Here is a 22,648-nt window from a genome sequence, read left to right as displayed (position 1 = left end):
CGTTCTTGGCCATAAAATGACCCGGTTTTCCACTCCGCCGTTGCCTTTGCCAATAAAAGTGTCAAGTGAAATGCGTGTAATGAGCATCGGACTTCGGTAGCCCCTCAGTTCTGCTCTCTGACATCTGACTTCTGACCGAGTGGGAAAAGTGTTTTTAAATGCAAAGTATCATTATTTGTGGGCATCGTTAAACTTCATTTAAAGCTGCGCAAATGGAGCCAACAGATGACCTGCGGCCGGGGGTCACAGCCTCTGCTCCTGTGGGCGCTTATCTTGTCATTGTCATCTTTATTGGCTGCTATTATCGTCCTGCGGGTGTCCATAATTCCGCATGTAATTTGATTACCCACACAGCCCACAAATTGCCACGCCCGCCGATATCAACAACAACTTCAACGGCTTCATCAGCACTTTGAGGTCACTTTCATGGGCGGAGACGTTTTAAGATTAAAGTAGGAAAATTGGCATTTAATTGGCATTATTAAAATTACAAATAATGAGCCGAGCTATAAACTAGATCTGTTTTACATTCAATATTTAACTGCGAATATGAAAGTGAAAATATGATTAGCAACATCACTTTGCATGGCTATTGTCTAGTAGCCCAATCGAAACTGTCGCGTTTGCTCATGCAGGTACATACAGAAGATAACCGTCATAATAGAACCTATTATCTGCGGGCAAGTGATATATCAATTAGGTGTTTAGAATATATATGCATCGGACTTCCTGATACCGATAAGCCCGTGTTAAGCTGGAACCAAACGGTGATGACGTCCGCAGCTAAATCTGGAGACAAATTCTTACACACTATCCACATGACTATCTTATATAGGCAGAATATTATCATAACGCACATCAGCTGAAAGAGACTCGGAATGTAACTATTTTTGATTGGAGAAATTAAGTAAGTACCTACCACTCGAATTATAAAGATTATATCCATAACCGTTCCATAAACGCCAAATGACAAACCTAAAAGTGCAATGAAGCATGCTACTATATTTATGTTTTTGGCAATCTGATGTTCCGCCACTGTTGAATTCACACCGTAGATGATTACTTCCATAATATTAACAGCCTGCGGATTGGATCAAAATTAATTGTTTAACGGCAGGCAAAGTAACCAACTCACTATGATGGGAATTATTGTCAACAGAAGTCCGATCTTAATAATAAAAGGCCGGCAACCGCACATTCTGAATTTTTTTATGAAATTCCAATAATAAATGACAAGTTTTTCATGCCTATAAATGCGGCAAGAAAGATAGATATGTTACAGAATGTCTTCACTATAAGATACCTGTTACTCTGCCAAGGAAAGTGCGGAAAAGCCAGGAGTACTGATATTATAATTGGTTATTATAATTACAAATAATGAGCAGAGCTGTAAGTATGCTAAATACAAACTCATTCATTTTGTATATTCAACATTTATTGAGAATATGCCCATAGTCCAATGGTGGTCCACAGTCTAAAAGCCCAATTGAAACTCTCGAGTTTGCTCATGCAGGTACATACAGAAGTTGACCGTCAGAATCGAACATATTATCTGTGGTCAAGTGATATATAAATTATTTGATCGGAATTGATATATACATCGGACTTGCTGATACCGATAGGCCAGTGTTAAGCTGAAACCATTCGTGGACGACGTCAGAAGATCCAGTTGGAGACAGATTTTTGAACACTATCCACATGACTATCTTAAATAGGCAGAATGTTATCATTACGAACATCAGCTAAACGAGTCTCAGAATATACGAGTATGAATATTTTGGATTTAAAAGAATTTACTAAGGACCTACCACTCGAATTATAAAGATTATATCCATAACCGTTCCATAAACTCCAAATGACAGAGATAGAAGTGCAATGAAGCATGCTACTAGGTTTATGTTTTTGGCAATCTGATGTTCTTCGACTGTTGAATTTACACAATAGAAGATTACTTCCATTATATTAACGACCTGCGAATTTCATCTAGGATATTTGTTCAACAAGTCGGCAAGTAGGCAACTCACTATGGTGGGAAGTATTGTGATCAGCAGTCCGATCTTAACAATGAAAGGCGGGCAACCGCACATTCTAAATTTTATATGGAATTCAAACAATAAATGACAAGTTTTTCATGCCTATACATATGTCAAGAAAAAATGTATGTTATGGCCAAGGAGATAGCGGAGGGGAATTTACTACATGGCCAGTGGTGTTGATAAAAGTGTGACAACTTCTCCAACTTCAGCTAGTTATTTACAAGTGCTTAGCCGCAAGATATTCAAGTGGCGGAAAGAGGAAGAGGTCCTCGAGGTTCTCGAGGTCCTTCGAGTCCTGCCACATGTGGCCGAGTAACAGGGACGACAAAGCGGCCAACAGCAATGCCAACAACACTGTTGACATTTTCCAGTTGAACGCACAATAGCCCCCATTCCATTCGGAACCCGTTTGTTGTTTGCCGTCTTGTATCTTGTATCTGGTATCTTGTATCTGGTATCTGGTATCTGTCCTGTGTGTTCTGTCGCTCTGCTAAAATAATCGCCACAATAATCTGTCAACGACAGCTGCTGATGTCATAAAAACCTTTTGAAGATATCCTTGCTGGAGTCCTCTCCTCCTTGTTTGTGGACCCAACACAGGCTAATGATAATTTGCCACAATTTACACTCAAACCAGCCGCAGCAACAGGACCTCCTGGCTGTGTGATAAAATCATTGATGGAGCCAAAAGCTAATTGAATGTTAATCGCTTGCCATTGACATCGCACGTGGCAGTCAACGGCGGGGTGGAAAACTGCCATGGAAAATCGCAGGAAAATGGAGAAATAGAAAACCCCTCATCCGGAGCTTTTCACAGATGCGATGCGTTCAGATAAAGCTCAAAGGTAAGCGGTCAATTTGCATAAAGTGATGATAAATCAACAGAAAAAAAGGCGACCTTTAAGTTGCTTTTGTTTTCCCCTCCGCCCAGCTGCACTTGTTTGTTTCGCATCGCGTAGCAAATAGAAAACAAATAGTCTTTTATCTAAAAATTGAATTTTCCAACATTAAAAAAGATGGGGCATGCTACACAGTAGGCCGAAAATTGGCTTGTTGTGCCTTTGATATGTTTCAAATGCAATGCATTCAAAGTGCGGCTGCTTGTGACAGAAGGACACATTAACTGCAGTCACTGGCCGGCATTATAGTCGCAGTTAGGAAAACAGAATTTGGACCATGGGACGGCCCCTTTGTGGTTCGGTGGAGTCAAAGTTGCAATTGAAATGATGGCACAAATGTAAATTCAAACGGGCACAAAATGGCACAACAGCCACAGCAGATGCATCAATTGTCTTATTGTGTGCCGAGACAGAGTCGTCATAATGTCCATCAAAATGAGGGAAAAATTACCAGTATACAGTACAGAACTTGTTTTAGAAAAGAAAATTAACTCAGAAAAATATAAAATATATGAAAAGGTTCTGTTTTATGGACCACTATTTTGTTGAGCTCTACATTCACGTCTTTATGCTAAACTTTAAACCACACTATTTTATATTAAGACTTAAAAAACAATATTAATTTCTTTCGGTGCAACGATGGCCATAGCATACTGTGTCTGTGACGCCGTCTGGAGTGTCATGCTCGGCATGGACCCGTGGGATAGGTAAATTTGATTTATGACCTATTATGCGTCTTATGTCCAGCCATAATTTAATTATACCAGGACACACAGCCATCCAGCCAGCCAGCCAGTCAGACAAAACACAAAATACCGAACGGCAAAGCGACAATGTCTGCAGTTTTTCAACCACATAAACACACACACACACAATCTGCCACACATAATGCTGTTATTTAAATCATGAAAATTCGCTTACCTAAATTGCATTGCAACAATTGCAGGGCGGTACTTGCAACTTGGCCCCCTTTGTCAGTCTCGTTTTGTGTGGCAAAAACTAAAGCGACAATCCTAAGCCAAAATGTAAATGTAATTAAAGTGCAGTTAGGTTTTCCTTCTAGGAGGTGTGTGTGTGAGTGTGCTTGGCATGCGAAATGAAATTGAAATAAATTATTGACTAATTGTCAACTCAGACGAGGACAATCTGGCACATTTTGGCATGTGGCATGTGGCACGGGGCGTATGCGCAATCAAATCACAAATCAAATCGCAGGCCGAGAACAAGAACAAATGCAGCTAATTTGGCTGGCAAAAATTCCAAGACAGGGTGCCCGTTCTACTCTTTTTGGACACGTTTTCATTTAATTTGATTGTTCTTGTCTGGCCTGTCAATTGGTCTAGAGGGAATTAATCAGCTCGATTGCATGTCTCATTAGTGTCATGTCTTGAAGGGGCCAACTGAAGTGCACATTTTGCTTTATTTTGGAGAAATTAAAAGGGGATTTTAGGAGCACTTTGCCATTTTTGAGGTAGAGCCATCCACTTAGTTTATCACTCATAAGTTATTTAGTTTCAAGCTAGTTCATAAGTTCATGCAGCCTAGGTCAATAACTGATCTATGTGTTTAATAACTTACCTAGCTTTTTATTTGTTTATTACCTCACTCTCTCTATCATTTACCTTTCATTGCGCAACTTGTTTGCTGCCCAAGAAATCCGCTAAAATATCACTGTCAAAACACGCATTTGATCTATTAAACTCCACCTCTTGGCCGCCTGTCAATGGTTCCAATTGAACCCATTTAACTGAAACCCATTAAAGTACCACATATCTATCCACAGCCACTCTGAGCCAAGATGTCAATTTTAAGCTTTTGGGGGCCGGCGTGTAAGCCATTTATGCGTAGTTGCGGTTATGCGAGCATAAATATCCGTTAATTAACTGACAATAATTATAACAAGTGCACAAGTGGGCCAGTTGTTGGTTTTTTGGTGGTAAGCGGAAAAGGGGTGCGGGAAAGGTGTGCGAAAAATATGAAATCCAATTAAAGAGCCATAAAACACGACATGCCACGCCCCCGCAGCTTATCACAAAGCCGCTTACCACCACGCCCTCCTCCTTCTCCGCACCTAAGGTAAGACCTCATAGAAGGCCAATGCTTAACGATGAATTGGCACAAACCAGTTTGAGCCATTGTTTGCCCAGAAGGTCTGCTCTGCTATACTCGACTCATGTTTAATTTGCAACAATCGATCTCCGTCTTTATTGACCACCAAACAACATTAACAATTGCTTAAGCCCAAAGGCCAAGTCTCATTTAGAAACCCCAGTGGGTTCCGAATCCATCGAAGCTCATGTGCGACACACTCTCCGCGGGGGAGTAGTGAACCGTCTGGGAGCTGCCGTAGCTGGAGACGCCCAGAGCTGGGGCACTGTGGCTGTAGGTGGTGGCAGCGGGTCCGTGGTTCACATTGGTGGTGGCCAGTGGGGCGGCATAGGACACAGTCTTGGCCACAACGGGAGCGGCAGCAGCGTAAACTGGAGCAGGAGCGGAGTAGACAGTCTTGGCCAGAACTGGAGCAGGAGCAGCGTAAACTGGAGCAGGAGCGGAGTACACAGTCTTGGCCAGAACTGGAGCTGGAGCGGAGTAAACGGTCTTGGCCACAACTGGAGCAGGAGCAGCATAAACTGGAGCAGGAGCAGCATAAACTGGAGCAGGAGCAGAGTACACAGTCTTGGCCAGAACTGGAGCAGGAGCAGAGTACACGGTTTTGGCCACAACTGGTGCGGGAGCAGCGTAAACTGGAGCAGGAGCAGAGTACACAGTCTTGGCCAGAACTGGAGCTGGAGCAGCAGCGTACACGGTCTTCTCCACAACGGGAGCTGGAGCATGGACCAGAGTCTTGGCCACAATGGGTGTAGCCTGGGTGTACAGAGGAGCTGCACCATAAGTGGTGGTCTTAACAGCCGGGGTGTAGACATTGTTCTGGATCCTGGTGTCGCTCTTCCTCACGCTGGAGTACGGGGTGTCCACCGCCTTTGAGTAGCTGGACAAAGTGCCGGCAAAGGATCTCACCACGTTCTGCTGAGTGGAGGCGACGGCATCCACTGAAGGATTGGCAATGGCCACATGGCTGGCCAGGAGACCAGCATTGGCGTAGGCCACCAGGGCGCACAGAGTGATGAGGTACTGGAAAGCCATTTTGGAGTTGATGTTGATGTTGAAGTACGGGGCGATGACTGGACGGATTGGTCGAGTGAAGTCGAAAGCAGGCTGGTTGGGCTGCGACTGATGCTGATTTGGCCAAAATGTTGCGGCTTTTATACGCATCGGACGCGTGCCAGTTTTTACAGTTTTTAGTTGATTTTTGGTTGGTTTACTGGTGAGTTTTGGTAATGTGAACTGCCCACAATGCGATGGCAGTTCACCTGCGTAACCACTTGAAAGCCAATTTGCAGGCATACATTTAACGCGGTAATTAGGTTTGCGTTGTGGGGCTAAAGCGCATACTCCAGGGCCCCCAGTGTAAAATTAATAACAATTTGCCAAAAAAAAAACAAAATCAAAAGAGTGCGAAAATAGAAGAAGGAAAAAGCGCGCAGGAATTTGTGGCAGTAAGAAGCATCCCAAGTTGGCAACACAATTCAATTTGGAGTAGCGTCAACTTTGGTAATTTCAATAAATATTCATCATGCGCCCGTGAGCAGCGGAGCAGGAAAATTCATTTTCCAAACTTGGCCAAAACAAAAGGAAAACATTAAGAGAGTACACATGCAAACAGAACGAAGTGCTGAATGCTCTTTGCCTATAATTTGGGTGATACAATGAATAGTGATATTCTAATAAATAATATAATATTTATGCCTGATCTTTATACAAACTTTATACTAATTTACACATATGTGATCTAGACTGAACAGCTTATTTATGAGTCAGCAAAACTTTCGGCCTCTTGATCATTAATTTCAACTTCAGATCTGCCTTCTGGAAGGGCACAAGAACTTCCGAGCTCCCCCTTGGAATAAAAACAAACAAAAATCATAAACAACTGACTGCCACCACTCCGAGAACAAAAAAAAAAATACGAACCACTGACACCCCTGCTGATAAAGTTGACAGCAACAAGGAGCTGAGGAACATCCCCTCATCCATTCAGAGGAGGGGTTGCCTCATATTTGCTGCTCGAGTGGAACTCAATTTAATGGAAAAACACGGCGGGAAAATAAAAGTTTGTCCCCTCCCCCACCACCAGTCGCTGGAAAATTTATGAGCTGCTGATAGCACGAGTATTCAAAATAATTCACTTTCCTGATACATTTCGGGTGTGGGGCACTTGAGCTGGCCTCCAATTAAGACAGAGACGGAGCACGGAAAGCGGCAGGCAAAAGAGCGCAGTCATTTGTCGACCCATTGAACCAGTTTCTTTTTTTTTCACCTTTTTTTTCTTTGGGTGCTTAGGCCTAAGTCAATCTGTCATACGAACACACACTGTAATTTGCGGTTTGGCCGTGAAATTTGAAATTTGGCAAACCATATGCGCGTTTTGGCTATAAAAACAGTCGCCTGCCAGGGCTTTGGTATCAGTAGCCACTGCAGCTCACTACAAACATCACTTTAAGTGTTCAGTTCTCAATTAATTCAATCCAATCCCAGCCATGGCATTCAAGTACGTCCTTTTGTCCTTCTGCGCTCTGGTGGGCGTGGCAAGCGCTGGCTTCCTGGCTCCGGCCACCACCTATGCCGCCGCCTCCATTCCCGTGGTGGCCAAGGTGGCTCAGCCCCACTACGATGCCGTGGGCACCACCCAGCAGAATGTGGTGCGCTCCTTCGGCGGCACTGTGTCCACCTACTCCAAGAACGTGGTCACCCCCTACTCCAGTGTCAGCAAGGTGGACTCCCGCATCACCAACAATGTCTACACCCCGAAGACCCTGTACTCCGCACCTGCTCCCGTGATCACCAAGTCCTTCTACGCCGCTGCTCCTGCTCCAGTCGTGGCCAAGACTGTATACTCCGCTCCTGCTCCGGTCTACGCTGCTCCAGCTCCAGTCGTGGCCAAGACTGTCTACTCCGCTCCTGCTCCAGTGCTGGCCAAGACTGTGTACTCCGCTCCCGTGGCCAAGGCTGTCTATGCTGCCCCAGCTCCAGTCTACGCCGCTCCCGCTCCAGTTGTGGCCAAGACCGTGTACGCCGCTCCTGCTCCAGTTTACCACGCTCCTGCTCCTCTGGTGGCCGCTGCTCCCGCCGCCTATGTGAAGTACTCGCCCGCCGCCGTGGTGGCCCACGCCAGCTTCGATGGATTCGGTTCCCACTGGGGATACTAGGGCGTGACATGGCGACCTTTGTTGACACTTTGTTGATTAGTTGATTTTGTACGAAATAAAGAAAGTCCGTTTGTAACTGAATCAAGCACGAATTTCCTTCTTTAGTAATTAGTAATAATAAGGGAAGATAGGTTGATGTGTGGAAATATTTTAAGACTAGGCATTCAGAACTGCGAATATAAAACGAAGTTACAACCTCAATTTGAAGTAACACTTTCACCCTTTTTCTTAGCATTCCATTTGTCTAGCGTTTAATGGGGCGTATGTGTGCCAAGATATATTGTAAACATTCCAAATCCCTGGAAACAGGGTTTCAACTCACCTCAAAACCGCTTTTCATTCTGTTTGCCAAGTGGAACTCTTTTCATTTTTTTTGCGAGGGCGCAAATATTTAGTGCAAAACTTTCTGTTTGTCTTTGTCGGTTGGGGTGCAACAAAAAATTGTTGGCCAAAGTTTAATGAGCCACATGACCCAACCCTTCTATCTGTGAACTTTGCACTGGATTTTCCAGCAGCTTGACCAAAGTGTGGTTGCTTTTGCTGCCGTTATTGTTATGGAGGCTAAAAAGTTTTCACAACACCACCACCCAAAAAACACACGCATAAAAAAGGCATTAACGATGTGGGCCGGAGCAAACTATTTAGCCATAAAGTTGGTCGTTCCGGCGGACAATTTCGTATGCATATTTTATGGATTTTCAAATGCTGCAAAATTGTTTTTCACGACTAGAATTTAATGTTGACAACAATAAAATTTATGCGCGGGTCGAGGGACGAGGGACATAAAATGAATATCTAAACTTGAGCGTTTGATGGTGGGAGTTCTGGCTGGATTGTCCTTGAATATTTTCTGCTTAGCTGCATTTGCATATTGTCCGGATTGGAGTCCAATTCCGTGTCCAAATCCCCGACTGTCCGGGGTATTTGCAATACTTTTTCAATCGCCCGACATGCTTTGTTGATTTCTTTATTGGCTCATCCATATGCATGCCGTCGTTGGACAGAGGATTCTGGACATTGGATTTGCGACTCAAGTGTTTATCGTTATTGATTGCAGTCCGTGAAACATGACGAGAGCCAGCAGCATCCAATTTGTCTCGCCCAGGATGCCAATACTCAATTTCATGAATTGTAAACCGCATCCGAACGTCGAGTCTACAAGAAAATCGGCTGCTTGAGTTTCATGCGATGTTGGAAAGTAGTCCTCAAGATCTTTGAACTTTGGCTCTTTAGGATTGCTTTCGAAATCAGAATGGAACCTCAAGTCAGGGATTTAAACTACCAAGCGTTTCGCTGCGTCGCTCAGTCCACAAGCTTCTGCGTTGGGTCCCGCTTCTTATCAGGATAACGTGGAATACTTTCAGACATATGACTAATACATACTGGGATGGTTTTTTAGTACATGGAATTGAAACAGCCGCTCATTACTCACCTGAACTAGGAAGGAGATCACCTGGGTGATGGGGAACGAGGGCTTTATGGAGTGCGTGGAGCAGCCTGATTGATAGAGATCCTCATCATTTCCACTGAGATCCTTGTAACAGGAGAGCGGGATAACCAGCAGGCCCAACTTGTAGTCGTCAGGTCCCAAAACACCGCAGCACTGGCACTATAAATAAACCAAGTGGTAGGTTTACTACTTAATTAATATTTTTGAGTGACTCTTACACGGCTTTCGAAGAACTCCAAACTCTTGCGATTTCTCCATATTTGCAGTACATCTCCTACAGTTTGGTACTGCTGTGCAAATAGAATTGTCAGCATCATCTGCAACCAAGTTGCTACGAAGAGTACTGTTGCGTACTGGAAATACAGTGAAATATATTTTAGACAATCGCTGTGTTTTTACAAAGTGTTTACAAGAAATTACAATGCGTATTTCCCTGGAAAAATGCAGATATATGAAGAAGAGGCCCAAGATTAGCAGCGGAACCATAAGGACATTTATGACTAGAGCGATAATCATGTAGGACCTGAACAAACAATTCCAGCAATCCAGGTATTCCTTCAGCATGTCATAATATATATAAACATCCGCACAGGTGAAAATCTGTGGATGGGTGCACATTCGTAGTGGCTTTTTCTTAGATGCTATGATACTACCTACGAAATTGACTACCCATACTATAAAGGTGATGAGTTTGCAGATGCCTATTTTCGTACCGCAGAGTAATCTTTGAATGCCTCGTGTTTCCTGATCATCCATCATACCTATCTGAATAGTAGGAATTTGTATATTACTAAAATGACACTACTTCCGCAGGTATAAATGCTTTTAAAACAGAATTTATTCGGTTCAATATAATGGCCATTATAATTTGCTTCACTGTTTACTTTCCTGTGAACATCTTAGCTTTAATCACTGCTTACCACAATGAGAAAACCAGATGATATTTTGAAGGCTTTGAAGGCCAGTAAAATGCTTTGAAGAGAAGAAATTTCCCAGTTCAATACAATAGTTTCAAATCAATCGGCTTCGTTTGCAATGTCATATAGCCGAAGCCAGTATAGAATTATAGCGGCCATACATAAAAACTATTCAGATATTAGTTTAATAATGTTAGTTGTTAGTTAGTTATTTTTGTAATTTCCAAAGTACATCCATACCGTAATGACCCAGCATACCATAAACATGGGATGAGCTGCCGTCTTACCCGGATTCATTTCCGTACTCATGCACACGAATAGAATTCCCAGTTTCACCAGGACGATTCCTGCAAAAATCAACATTATCTGCAAAAAACATTAAATATTTATCTTAACGATATTAGATGCCTCATGCTAACGAACCACTTTTAGAATTCGAATTTTATTACAGATCGTCGCATATATTAAAACAACTAAAGACGACAGTACAAATGCGGACACTGATAGGCTAATAACGATCATTACATAATGGTGTCCCTCTAATGCATTCCATATGGAAACATCTTTTGCTATTTGTGCGCCATTAATGCCCTGCAAAATGAGTATAGAACTAGTCGATCAATTAAAGGCGCATTCAACTTACTGCGGTTATGGGTATCATAAACAAAAGTCCAACTTTGAGAGCAATTGTGGGACAAAAGCACATCCTGCTGAAGATTTATCTAGATAAAATTTGGATATTTCTGTTTGAAGAACTTAAAAATTTATATGTATAAAAACATTCTAAATTTAAAGTTTTAAAAGTGCTTACCAAATCAATATTATTTTTAGGAATTAGACAGCTTCCCTTGAAGGCTCTGTTAAACGCATATAATAGAATAGATTTAGGATCATACATATAGTCTGTGTTAGGTAAAAAAAAGGTGTAGGTAATTACTAATGGAATGAGATGAAATACCCACCGTAAATTTCCAGCACAGAAAGAACCAAAGATGGGCGGCGGTATTTTCTATACTTGTTTCTATGGTTACTGTACACACAATTACGATAACACCCTTTGCCACAACCTTAATAATCAAGAAAATGAGAGTCTACAAAATTCAGTAAATAAATTATTATTTAAGAAAATAATTATGAAATAACTCCCAGATACGCACCACGTTCAAAGCCAATGTGATTTTTAATCGCAGCAAATATGGCAAGTAAGAAAACAACTAGTATTATGACACAGAGTGCTAAACTTATAATAAGCATAACATGATGGTGACCCACCAGTTTGTCCAGCAAAGTGATGTCCTTTGCTATTTGGGCGCCATTAAATCCCTTAAAAAGTGTGAGTACAGTAGTTTTACATGAACGGATGTATATTAAACTCACTGCGGCAATATGTATGAATGCCAAAAGACTGAATTTGAGCACACTAGTTGAACAAATGCACATTATACCGCAGATGAAAGTCAACAAATCACATTTGAAATTTTACAACTACTAAACCCAATTGACATTGTTCTCATGTGTTATATAAACCAATAGATATACTTTTTACGAATAACAGTTGTCAGTTTTGTTAATTTCATAATTTTGTACTTAACTTTGTAGTCCACATTTGTAGAGCTTGAAAAACCCCTTTAAGAAATCTCTTGAATTTGCATAGATTTATTCAGCATCGCAGCTTGTGACCGCGTTTGGTAATGGAAAACGGCTTGGGGTGGGAAAACTAGAACTAAACCCTTACACATCCCAGCATGGAAAGCTGCTGTGGAATTTTTTAATCAAACAGTTGCCATTAATTACTGCAAAATTCTCTAGCCACATAACAGACATTTTTTCGACAGCCAGCCGCGCTGGAATGAATGAAAAGAAAACAGGATGCGCTGCCGAGTCCTTCTTCCTGTGGGTGTGTGTGTTTTCGAGCTTGTATTGGTGAGTTAGGATCTGCGAGACGGTGCCAAGCCAAAGGCTAGATGGGTGGGGCACAACCAGCTGAGGATGGAATGCCAAGCGAACCGACCGCAGACTCGCCTCCAAAAGGAGCAGCAACTAAAAATCAAATTAGGTGCAAACGAGCGCCCGTCAGCGGCAGGCGTTCATTTACTTGGCTCGAAAAAAAAAAATAAGAGAAAAATAAGGTGGGCGTGTCGCGGTTGCGTTTTCGCAATGAATAATTTATAATGCAACCCGCCAATGGATTTTATGTTTTTATTTTCTTGTGAGTTCTTAGTTGAGATTAAAATTTTGTGGTTGCCCAAAAACGCGGGCGAGTTAAAGTTCATGCTCCGCAGGATTCGCCTGAATCGGCTGATAAATGTGCGTGGGCTGGTGTCATGTGCACGCTCGTGAATTCAATTTGATACACAAACTGATTTATCGACTCCAAGGCGGTGGCACTAGCAGCGTATTCAAAACACTTGAAAAAATATATGCATTGCTTAATAATAATAATGCTATGTTGTTCAAAGCTGAGCACTTTCACAACAAAACTTTGAAGTATCTTTTCCATTATTCAAGTTATATAAATCTAACTAAGGCAGCCAAAGTATTTAATATGTTTCATTTGGAGGGATACAAAAATCTTTTAATATTTAATTTTCTAAATATAATTATTTCCAACATTTAAACCATACGATTTTTTCCAGTGCTTTGTCTCAACTCAACTTGGCACACGCCATTCATAAGTCAGTCGTCGTCAGTGGGTGAGTGGAGAGTCGAAAGTCGCAGACGATAAAAAATTACATACACTTGTAACTGGTGGTGTCCTCGGAGTCGGAGCCAGAGTCCTTGCCGCTACCACTGCTCCGGAGTTATGTCCTGGTTCACGACTGTGAAGGCTGCTGTGCTGCAGCCTCTAACAAGGTTAATTTGTTGCGATCGCAGTTCTGTGTCATTTATCTTCGCTGTCAGCGGCAAGTTCTCGCATAGAACGATGCTCCTGGCAGCGTTCTAATTTGAATTTAACAAGCTCACTGGAGACAAGGATGTGGGCATGAATCCATCAGACCCGCTTCCTTCTATCGGCAAGCATTGAAAATTAAAAATTTATTGCCGGGCGTGGTGTCAATCATCGTTGTTCATCATCATTCTCAGTTCAGCTGAGAAAGTGATAAAGTATTGGAATAAAAATCACTGGGCACTTGCGGTACTCTGTCAAAAGTACGATTATAATTTTATGCTCAATATTTTTCATGAAATAAGTTTAGATACGTGTATTTATAGATATAAAATGTATTAATAATTTTTGAAGCCCTGAACTCCCTCTATAAATTGCGAAAACCCATGTCAGGATGCATAAAAAATCTCGCCGAGCATCCTGCCACACAGTTGCAGGCACACACACTACATCATCATCAATTTGCGCTTGTGAGCTTCTAGAGCACCCTCATCCATCCTGTTTCCTTTTTATGCCCCCCATGCCCACATATGTACATCCTTTCAGGACTCCGCACTATCCATTGAACGTTTCAATTTCACTTGTTGGCTTCGATTGTCGCCTGTAGTTGGTACGTTGGGTAGTTGGGTTAACAATTGAAAGCGACACTTTTATGGTTTTCAGATTTGTGTGATGTTTCCTCTTTCACCCAATTTTTCCACTCTCAATTCGGTGTGTCCTCCTTTTTTTTTGTCCACCGTCGCACTTTTTTCTTTTCCCTCTGTTACGTGCTTTATTACAAGGGTGTTGGGTTTTCCGTTTTCCAGCGACTATTCTAATTGATAAATTCTTGGGGAAATTACGTTGAGAGAGTGTTTTTCACACTTACTTCCAAAGCATTGCCCCATAGTTTCTATAATATTATTTTTATGCCAGCCAAAAGGTCTTGAGCTTTTATTTCGGCAAATAAAATTTTGTTGCATATTTTGGGGTGCCAAATGGCAGCCACAAAAATGAATGAAATCGTAAAATTCAGACCATGCTGGACCGCATCCACGCCCAGTGAGCTAATAACGTATACTCGAAAACCGGAAACGCCGCAGACCAATCCAATGCCGCACAAAGGCTGACCCGCAGTTTAAACCCCTTTTGACCTCCGACCCCCAAGGGAATTGCTTACTTTATATGCAGAGAGAAAAATGTATTTCGAAGCACACTTGTGATTTTTCTGGAAAAGCTAATATTAGACACCTCTAAAGGTGATTTTAATGGAATACCCTATTGTGGCATGCGGGAATATATATACTTATCCAGTATTACTATCTTATGATAACATTTTAGTACCCACTAATAAGATTAAAAACTTATGTGGATTATTTCCTGTGCAGCTCTGTTCAAACTTGCATATCAGTGTGTTTTTCGGTTCTGTGTGCATTGGCATTTAAGTGCCGAAACAAATTTTTTGGCAAAAGAGGAACGAGTTCGCAGTCAGGACGTCTAACAAAACCTCGATTTGTATGCGTTGCTTCTTTCATTCGGTTTTGTCTGTCTGTATGTTTGTTTGTTTGTTTGTTTGTTTGCCTTTTGTCTCTACTACTGCCGTCTATTGCCATCTCTTTCGGCGTGCAATTGCAATAGAATTGCCTCCTGTTTTCCTCACAACGAAACGCCACAACGACTGTCCTTGTCCCGCATCCGCGCTGTGTAAATATTTGATTTTTGCATTAAAGTCAATTTGCTTTCATGATTCCGTAATTCATTGTTTACTCACGCCAACTTCTATTACGCCTTCTGCCGCCCGCTTTGATTGTTTATTTTTATATCCCCAGGCCCGGCCTGGAATTCAGACTTTGGGTTCGGTGGGGGGTATCCCATGGTCCCGGATTTCCCGCATTTCCGCTGCACTTCCATATCCACTTCCATATACTCGTAACATCCACAGACTCCGACACACCAGTGATATCCGCATCATCTTTGTTTGTTGCTCCCAGCAAGGTTTTCCACCGCCTTTTGTCTGCTGCCGCCGCCTCCCTCAGTTTTCCACCCGGAAAATCCCCGGCCACCACAATCACCACCAATCTCCACCAGGCAGACTCATCCTCATTCTCATCCTCATCCCCAATCCTCACTGTTTTAATATGCGCACTCAACGTTAGAAATTAAATCTGGATCTCAAATGTTATTTGCGCTTTTCGTTTATTTATTTATTTATTATTTGCTTACGCGGCTGCCAGTTCTGTTCCTTCGTTCCCTGGTCCTTGGTCCTTAGTTCTTGGTCCTTGGTTCTGGCCCAGTTTTCATTAGGTAATGCATAATAAGCTCGAGAACTTGCGCCAGTGAATTCAATTTATATTATTTTCTCTGGGTGCAGATTTTTGGGGCCTGGTCCCCGGCAAAAGCAATTATAAAACTGAATATGAATGGAAGTGTTAGATCTCCGTTTTCAATTGTTGGGACCTTAGAAATGGGATTACAAATTTCCATGCAGAATGTCCGTTGCAGATTGTACAAAAGCCGTAAACAAATGGGTTATATTCATAGAAAAGTGTTAGAACTTTTGATATTGTCTTTAGCACTATAAAATTAATTATGATGCTTTGGATACCCACACAAGAGAACACCATTTTACGAGAAATCATAAACTACAACAGGTTGCAAGCTCAAGTCCTGCGAATTCTATTTATTTTATGCGACCCACTTACCATCAACGATTTTATGTTTACTTTGCTCCACTCTCGGCACTCCGAGATTCACCATGAACCAAATCAATATGTCGCACCATCAATATCCTTCAGCTAACCGGCATCCTCAGTCAGCCATCGATTGCCATTATTATAAGAGGCGCGTCGCGTGCAATTTTAACGAGCTTACGCATTTTATCGCCAGAAGCTGGAAAAGCTGGAAAAGCGGGAAAATAAACCCAAAGACCCTGTCATCGCCTCATCATCAAGCGGACTATGTGGCTGCAGTAAAAAAGAATCTAATTTAGTGCGCGGTTTGCATACAAATGCCACATACCAGCGACCAATGCCGCAGCGAATCCTGCGTGACAATGATGCCACATGCATAAGTAGGTATGGGAGTGTGCTCGTATATGAGGGTGTTAATTCGCAATTGGTGTCACGATATACATTGATTCGCCATTCGCTTATGCATTTTTCATTAATTGTCTCGTCCCATCTTGTCGCAGTAAATTGCCAAGCATCTCGCCAGCCAAGCAATTTAATCAAAAATTCTAATTCGTATCCAAAGTTGGCAGCAAGTTTTTAATGACTTTTCCAACTCCGGTTAAAGTTTTAGACGCGCTACAACTGCAATTACTGCAATCGATGCCGGTGTTTCGCTGTTTCGGCTCTCCATGCTCCCAAAGCTAAGGTGTTGCTCCACAGGACTCGCCCAAGGACTAAGGCACAACAGCAAACAAAACAACGTTGAGCGTTGTGCAAACCGCTAATCGCGTTACACAAAACTTCGCCTCCAAGGCAATCGAGTGCGAAATTCCACATACGCCCCGTGTGACGCGGCGATAGCGAAGGCATTCAAGTCATTTCCGCTTAAGCAATCAGTTCTAGGCAGCAGTCATCATCCACTTTCCGCTTACCACTCCAATCCCCGCCAAACCAATCCCACTGCGATCCGATCCCCTCCAGGTGGGCCACCACTTGACATGACAGCCGCGTGCTGTAGTCACTCTGCATTTGAATGTCTGAATGCCGCAAAACGTTGCTCGGCAAACCGACATAAATACAAACAAACATGGCTGCCTGGCGGCCACTTCCTCATCCTCATCCTTTCTGGCCATAAATTGCAAAGTGCTGAATGGTGCATTTTGAACTGGGAAAGCGCTTACTACGAATAGTTAAGAAACCCATTTTCAGAAATTTTTCAAAGAGTATTTAACTTATATACAAGTTACTTACTACTTAAATATATTCATGGTAAGTCCAAAAATGATCAGCAATTATATTTTAAAAGTCTAAGAGATCATCTGTTTACTTAAAAAAAATTTCAAAAATATTAGTATGTATTTGAAAATACTGCGGTTACTTACGAAATTGTCAGTATCTTTCTTTATGTACATGAGATAAACTAATGCTCATTAAGATTGAGAATAAGTAACATGTAAGAGTCCAATCATGTGCCTCAAATATTATTTGATATTCGCCGTTTGTTTTCGCTGTGGGCTGCTAAACCGGAAACAGGAAACCGGAAATTCAAAGCACCGCCGAGCAAATCAAATGCAGCACGTCTTGCACTTTGTTATTGGCTGTTGCTATGCAGCTGATGGTTTTTTGTTGCCGCTGCCAGACACTGCGGACAGTTTGAGTTGCATTGTGCAAAAGTTTAATTACAATTTGTACTTTTTTTTTTGTTAGCTGCGTGCCATTTCTGCAAAAAGCGAAGAAAACTTTTTATTGATATTGCTCGCGAGTGCACGATTTCCCCCGCCAACCTACGGCTCAATGTCAAGTGTCATGTTATCCCGGACTTATTCATGTCCGCCAACACAAAGGGAGGAAAACTCAACCGGAACCGTGCAGAAATTACTTGCAAATTGATTACTGACATTGCCTGGCCCGACTTTGAGTTGATTTTACTGCTTAATAGTCAATGTCACATTACCGGCGCACTGAAACGACAATATGACAAAGACTCAATGCCCAAAAGAAGATACTTGTATAAAAAATAAGAGTTTCATCCTTTCAACGAGAGTTGCTGAAAGAAATGACAAAGGGGAACTTGAAGTGAAATATAATTAAAATTGTTATGGCCCATCTACTTGACTAACCATATTTACTGAGTCTTAAAAACGTAAAAAAGCATTGCAATATTTTGGAAACCACCCTCGCTGTGTGTGGAATCAATAAAGCCCTCGAGACAGCCTTGGCAGCCATCAGCCGGAAATTGTCATAAATTCATTTTTATATGTGAATCAAATTGGCAGGCACGGCAAGTGAAAAGTGGCCCACAAAAGGCAAAAAGCAGCCACTGGAGATGGAAAGTGCCAAAGTGCGGACACGAATCGTGGACTGCGATTTCGTGCCCGATGTGCAAAGTGCGCTGCACTCGCCGTGTGTGGAAAATGTATGAAAATTTTATTAGGCATATGCAAATGTGTCAACTTTATTTGCAATATTTTCGACACATTTCGACACTTGTTGCCGTAATGAACTCCCAGCGAATTTCAGCACTTTCATGGCTCGCACAACTGTTGCGCAAAGTTTTGGTGGAAAATGTACGAGGCGTACATAATGCACACACAGCCGATTGAATTAAACAAAATGACAGGATAGCGCATGGCAACATTTTAAAGCCTACTTTGCAGCGCCTGCAGGATGTGAAGTTGCCGGGTTGGGTCTGCATAAATGGCTGCTATTGTTTAAATATTTGCCAACATAATTAACTTAATTCAATTGGATTTCCATTAGAGGCGCACACGCACAACTTGAACGACGTAGTGCTGGGATTGCCTCAGTGTTTGCCCAGCCAAGGTATCCCATGCCCTTATGCCACGCATACTCCTGGGATCAGGATACGTTCGGATATCCTGGGCTGAATCAAAGGATTGGCCCTGCATAACATATGAGCTGGAAGTTGAGATGCGTAGCTCCCCTTTTGACTTTGTCCACGAGTCTTCGACGACGTTGTCTATTGACTTTCGAAATCGAATCGAATCGAATCGAATCGCATTGCATCGAAGGCAGCAGCAAATCACACAATAAAATAATTGATTCCATTTCAAATGCACACATACAGAGGAGATTTTGGCAGGATGCGGGTCGTATCGGAACATAAACTCGTAGAGAACTGCATTTGCCGTCTAGTGCTGAGTACAACTTTATTTTCATTGTTTGCAGATTTAACATTTAACGCAACACAAACACACAGAGCAGCAGAGTCAGCCAAACTTTGGCTTCCACTTCAGCTGGCTGGTTTTCACTTGATTCACTGGATTATTTATGGGCCGAGCAGCAGGTCCTTCGATTAGGCATCCTTGTTGACCGCCTTCAGCAGCTCCTTGCGGGTTTTGCGGCGCATCCTCAGGTTCGAGATGAGGCGCACGGTGCAGAAATAGATCAGTTCCACAATGCTCAGCATGGACACGCCCATGAAGAGGCCAAGTAAGCCACCGCAATTGGCAAGAAAGTCGGTGGTACCATACAGCTCTGAGCGGCGAGAGGTGAGGAACTGGGCCTCCTTGAAAAAGATGGACACGCGGGACATCTTCATGCTGACAAAAGGTATTGTTTAAGAAGAAAATGTAAACATTTTAGCTAATAGATATAGATCATGATGAGTAAAGTAGTACTGAATCTCTCCACTTCGAACCTTACCCTTGTCTCTTCTCCTGCTCCTCTTTGCCCTCCGGAGTATCCGTGTTAATAACTGTCTTGTAATCAAAATCTGCCTGCGAGATCTCAGCCTCGTAGGCAATGGAAGTGCACGATGGCAGGCAGTTGCACTCGGTTTCTCCCCGTGTATTCTCCCCAGCGTTAACCAAGCCCTGTGTGAATTCCCTGAGCAGCAGCTCATCCTCGGCCTGGTTATAGCACTTCAGGCTGGCGTCACCGCAAACAGGCATATTTACATTACCTGAAACAAAACCAGTTAAATAAATCCCAATGGTATAAAACCAAGCCAGCTATAAAACTTACGTGGCATAGAGAACTTGACGCAGCCACATTTGGTCAATGTGAAGTTGGCCAAGCACTCCAGTTCACAATTACTCTGCGAGTAGATGTTAAAGTAACGCAATTCCCTTTCCTTCTGGAAATAGCACTGCCGCCGATTGGGCTCGTAGTGCTTCAGGCCATCCGATGTGGTAATGATCTTGGGACGAATGGATATGAGCACCTCCTGGTCGAATGGTATACGGAAGTACTGCTTGGACACTTGGGCCACATCGCCAGGTGTGTGTAATAAAATCTAAGATTGATTTATCTTAAATGGATTATCTTTAACTAGGAAAGATAATACCCTTTACCTTGAAACCCTGAACTGGACCACGACACATGTCATCGAAATCGATCTCGGCACCACCCATGAACAGATATAAACCAGCTCGAGCTCCGGGGCCCAAAACTCGATTGGGATAAGGTGAAGTATCCGCACCGGCGCTATAACCATCCTCCACATTCCAGTCCATGGACAGTCGGTTCTCCTCGCGGAAGATAAAGTCGGGTATAATGCTGCAACGGATCTTGTGCATCAGAAGAATTCGATTTTCTCACAAACTTGAAGTTCAAGCTCACCCTTCCGCCCGGAAAATCTCCGCTGGACTGAGCGAGTTGAAACTGTAGCAAACGCCGTCTTCCGTCACAAATTTGTGGAATATATCACTGCACTTAACCGGAGAGTTGCGCCACTTGCAGTTCAGATAAGTGTCATCAAAGTGAGGTGATACTTCAGTCAGTGCGTCTATGATTTCCATGCCCCTACGCGTTTTATTACCCAGTGTTACATCATGCAAGTGGGGCTCGCAAACCTGCGACACAGCGCCATATAATCCCTTTCTGTTTACAAATTTACCATGCTATACACTTGTTTTTTTACGTGTAAAAAGCGCCATAACTTACTGCTTATTGGTAAGGTCCACTATGCCGCTGACATTGCTCTGAAAATCACGCACCTGGTGATACGAATCCGTAAAGTTGAATACATCACGTCGGGTTTTTGTCTCCGGACAAACTGTGACAGCGGGGAATGGGATTTGCCACACGGGAGTGGATTTCTCGGCGAAGCTCACAATCACCGGATTGTTGTTCCACTTGTCCCAGATATTAAGGGTCAGCTTGACGCAGGTGAAGACCGATAGCACCAGGACACTGATCCAGAACAGACGCTCCAGCAGCGGACGCTTCTTCTCGCCCAGATACCGGATGCCGTGGATGGTCGTGTAGTCGCAGTACTCGTGTATGATGGCCTTGGCCGCCTGGAAGCCGCTGCCGTATTTGATCTGCTTCTTGGTGTCCACCTCGTCCTCGCTGTCATCGGAGACGGTCTCCCGGAATGCCGGCGCCATCCGGGCCATCAGTGCGGCCCGTTTCCACTGGTTGGCGGCACTGGGCGGCGGACGCACTGCCACCTCATGGCTGGGCGTATGCGGTTGTGTGCTCTCCGTCGACATCCGGTCCGGCGTGCTGGAGATGCGTTGACTAAGTCAGCGTTGCGCACGCAAGACTCCGGCTTTTATATACCCTCCGATTCCGGGTGCTGGGTGCGGCTGCCTGGGCTGCCTTGGGATGGAACCGGTGGTCAGTCCCGGCGGATCGCGAACGCGGCACGCATACTTTTCCACGAATTTTTCGGCATGAGTGGGAAGGTGGCGTTTTCGGTGGCGTTTCAATTACTTCATGTCGCTAAGCTGGCGTAATTTGCAAGCTCGCCCTGGAGCACCGGAATCCCCATGGGTGGGTGGGGGTGTGGGAAACGGTTGAGGAAACCCAGAAACTGGCAAACCAAACACCCACCCACCTGCAGCTAACGTAATTGTCAACTGTGACCCAATGCCCGGCTAAATGTTACCTTTGAGTACCTGCACTAGGCGAGGCATTCTAATTAGCCAGTGCGCACTTGAAGCTCACCAGGGCCCCGGTTCACCAGTGCCACATCCTCATCTGCAGCTGGGCAGCAACGCGACATGGCCATGGCCAAATTGAAAACGGCTACTTTCCGGCCACGCGGGCTTATGCATTTTAAATCCCGGCCTCACCGCTCGACGCCACTTGACTGCAGGCGCTTAACTCGACCTCGAAACAAAACGCCAAACGGCTGCAGACGCCGACAATGTCGGCCCAAATCCTCAGGTTAAACATGGCTGAACAAAGGCAGTGCTGGGTAATAATAAACAACGACTAGCAAATGCTCTAGCTAAATGGAAAATGATTTTTAATGGCAGCTGACCCTTGACATTAGGCAGAGTAAAAACAGGCTTTACATAGAGAATTTATTGGAACTGCACAACTTAAGCTAAATATTTAAATTATTTTAAAATGTTTGATCAGTCTTTTAATCTTTTTATGTATTATAAATATATATATTTTTGCTTTAAAAATTGTTTAAAAAAATTAGCAAAATGTGTGTCAAACTGTAACTACCCTTTAATGAGAGTGCAGCAAAGAAATGCAGTGGCCAGCGGCAAGGACACAACAAAGAGGCAGCCAGGACGACGGGCAACACGATGCGACCATTTTGGTTGCGCATTCTAATAAA

At 43.2% G+C, this 22,648-nt stretch overlaps 6 protein-coding genes and 1 pseudogene across 22 annotated transcripts; 1 reads left to right on the top strand and 6 right to left on the bottom strand.

The window, feature by feature from the left end:
- Positions 1-447: 447 nt before the first annotated feature.
- Positions 448-1,423, bottom strand: LOC120448811. 2 transcript variants are annotated; one of them, XM_039631006.2, is made up of 5 exons: positions 1,304-1,423; positions 1,136-1,247; positions 920-1,081; positions 737-862; positions 448-674 (listed from the first exon to the last, which is right to left on the bottom strand). In XM_039631006.2, the coding sequence occupies exons 2-5, from the start codon at positions 1,196-1,198 to the stop codon at positions 597-599; spliced, it is 429 nt and encodes a 142-aa protein (XP_039486940.1). In that variant the 5' UTR covers positions 1,199-1,247; positions 1,304-1,423; the 3' UTR covers positions 448-596. The 2 variants fall into 2 exon arrangements, with proteins under 2 accessions (XP_039486940.1, XP_039486941.1); XM_039631007.2 differs by having other exon boundaries at positions 1,136-1,327.
- Positions 1,418-2,139, bottom strand: LOC120448809. Of its 7 annotated transcripts, none has more exons than XM_039631001.1 (4): positions 2,025-2,139; positions 1,809-1,970; positions 1,607-1,742; positions 1,418-1,552 (listed from the first exon to the last, which is right to left on the bottom strand). In XM_039631001.1, exons 1-4 carry the CDS (start codon positions 2,085-2,087, stop codon positions 1,506-1,508), a joined length of 408 nt encoding a protein of 135 aa, XP_039486935.1. In that variant the 5' UTR covers positions 2,088-2,139; the 3' UTR covers positions 1,418-1,505. The 7 variants fall into 7 exon arrangements, with proteins under 7 accessions (XP_039486935.1, XP_039486933.1, XP_039486938.1 ...); XM_039630999.1 differs by having other exon boundaries at positions 1,611-1,742; XM_039631004.1 differs by having other exon boundaries at positions 1,607-1,706.
- A 3,055-nt stretch (positions 2,140-5,194) lies between these two features.
- On the bottom strand, positions 5,195-6,079 carry LOC120448978 (larval/pupal cuticle protein H1C). Of its 2 annotated transcripts, XM_039631239.1 has the most exons (4): positions 5,843-6,079; positions 5,681-5,779; positions 5,379-5,611; positions 5,195-5,276 (listed from the first exon to the last, which is right to left on the bottom strand). In XM_039631239.1, exons 1-4 carry the CDS (start codon positions 6,077-6,079, stop codon positions 5,195-5,197), a joined length of 651 nt encoding a protein of 216 aa, XP_039487173.1. The 2 variants fall into 2 exon arrangements, with proteins under 2 accessions (XP_039487173.1, XP_039487172.1); XM_039631238.1 differs by having other exon boundaries at positions 5,195-5,440; positions 5,495-6,079.
- Positions 6,080-7,533: 1,454 nt separating this feature from the next.
- On the top strand, positions 7,534-8,202 carry LOC120449265 (cuticle protein 76). Its single transcript, XM_039631647.1, has one exon. The coding sequence runs from the start codon at positions 7,534-7,536 to the stop codon at positions 8,200-8,202; it is 669 nt and encodes a 222-aa protein (XP_039487581.1).
- Positions 8,203-8,915: 713 nt separating this feature from the next.
- Positions 8,916-11,580, bottom strand: LOC120450011 (protein late bloomer-like). 8 transcript variants are annotated; one of them, XM_039632730.1, is made up of 9 exons: positions 11,381-11,446; positions 11,213-11,291; positions 10,993-11,160; positions 10,810-10,935; positions 10,310-10,417; positions 10,073-10,252; positions 9,871-10,005; positions 9,635-9,811; positions 8,916-9,584 (listed from the first exon to the last, which is right to left on the bottom strand). In XM_039632730.1, exons 2-9 carry the CDS (start codon positions 11,273-11,275, stop codon positions 9,468-9,470), a joined length of 1,074 nt encoding a protein of 357 aa, XP_039488664.1. In that variant the 5' UTR covers positions 11,276-11,291; positions 11,381-11,446; the 3' UTR covers positions 8,916-9,467. The 8 variants fall into 8 exon arrangements, 7 of the variants coding, with proteins under 7 accessions (XP_039488664.1, XP_039488662.1, XP_039488663.1 ...); XM_039632728.1 differs by having other exon boundaries at positions 11,213-11,279; positions 11,381-11,423; XM_039632729.1 differs by having other exon boundaries at positions 11,213-11,324; positions 11,381-11,410.
- On the bottom strand, positions 11,275-12,081 carry LOC120450013 (annotated as a pseudogene).
- Positions 12,082-19,267: 7,186 nt separating this feature from the next.
- LOC120448529 (pickpocket protein 28) lies at positions 19,268-21,574 on the bottom strand. Of its 2 annotated transcripts, none has more exons than XM_039630569.1 (6): positions 21,013-21,574; positions 20,689-20,949; positions 20,421-20,625; positions 20,092-20,362; positions 19,771-20,029; positions 19,268-19,667 (listed from the first exon to the last, which is right to left on the bottom strand). In XM_039630569.1, the coding sequence occupies exons 1-6, from the start codon at positions 21,561-21,563 to the stop codon at positions 19,421-19,423; spliced, it is 1,794 nt and encodes a 597-aa protein (XP_039486503.1). In that variant the 5' UTR covers positions 21,564-21,574; the 3' UTR covers positions 19,268-19,420. The 2 variants fall into 2 exon arrangements, with proteins under 2 accessions (XP_039486503.1, XP_039486504.1); XM_039630570.1 differs by having other exon boundaries at positions 19,627-19,710.
- Positions 21,575-22,648: the final 1,074 nt, after the last annotated feature.

This window comes from Drosophila santomea, chromosome 3L, assembly GCF_016746245.2.
Source record: "Drosophila santomea strain STO CAGO 1482 chromosome 3L, Prin_Dsan_1.1, whole genome shotgun sequence".
Lineage (NCBI taxonomy): Eukaryota > Metazoa > Arthropoda > Insecta > Diptera > Drosophilidae > Drosophila > Drosophila santomea.
The sequence above is the reverse complement of the archived record's forward strand: the minus strand, read 5'-3'. Positions and strand labels throughout refer to the sequence as shown.

Bases quoted from the DNA above. Each gene is read 5' to 3' on its own strand.
- LOC120448809 (XM_039630999.1), bottom strand. From the start codon at position 2,087: ATGTGCGGTTGCCCGCCTTTCATTGTTAAGATCGGACTGCTGATCACA. The intron at 1,971-2,024 runs GTGAGTTGCCTA...TGAAATTCGCAG, and splicing joins TCACAATACTTCCCACCATA to GTCGTTAATATAATGGAAGT. The intron at 1,553-1,610 runs GCAAGTCCGATG...ACTTGACCACAG, and splicing joins ACACTGGCCTATCGGTATCA to ATAATATGTTCGATTCTGAC.
- LOC120448811 (XM_039631006.2), bottom strand. From the start codon at position 1,198: ATGTGCGGTTGCCGGCCTTTTATTATTAAGATCGGACTTCTGTTGACA. The intron at 863-919 runs GTAGGTACTTAC...AGTCTCTTTCAG, and splicing joins TAATCTTTATAATTCGAGTG to CTGATGTGCGTTATGATAAT. The intron at 675-736 runs GTATCAGGAAGT...ACTTGCCCGCAG, and splicing joins AGCTTAACACGGGCTTATCG to ATAATAGGTTCTATTATGAC.
- LOC120450011 (XM_039632730.1), bottom strand. From the start codon at position 11,275: ATGTGCTTTTGTCCCACAATTGCTCTCAAAGTTGGACTTTTGTTTATG. The intron at 10,418-10,809 runs GTATGGATGTAC...CCTACTATTCAG, and splicing joins TGGTATGCTGGGTCATTACG to ATAGGTATGATGGATGATCA. The intron at 10,253-10,309 runs GTAGGTAGTATC...ACCCATCCACAG, and splicing joins TAGTATGGGTAGTCAATTTC to ATTTTCACCTGTGCGGATGT.
- LOC120449265 (XM_039631647.1), top strand. From the start codon at position 7,534: ATGGCATTCAAGTACGTCCTTTTGTCCTTCTGCGCTCTGGTGGGCGTG.
- LOC120448529 (XM_039630569.1), bottom strand. From the start codon at position 21,563: ATGTCGACGGAGAGCACACAACCGCATACGCCCAGCCATGAGGTGGCA. The intron at 20,950-21,012 runs GTAAGTTATGGC...ATTTGTAAACAG, and splicing joins GTGGACCTTACCAATAAGCA to AAAGGGATTATATGGCGCTG. The intron at 20,626-20,688 runs GTGAGCTTGAAC...GATCCGTTGCAG, and splicing joins GAGATTTTCCGGGCGGAAGG to CATTATACCCGACTTTATCT.
- LOC120448978 (XM_039631238.1), bottom strand. From the start codon at position 6,079: ATGGCTTTCCAGTACCTCATCACTCTGTGCGCCCTGGTGGCCTACGCC. The intron at 5,441-5,494 runs GTGTACTCCGCT...GTTCTGGCCAAG, and splicing joins CTCCAGTTCTGGCCAAGACT to ACTGTCTACTCCGCTCCTGC.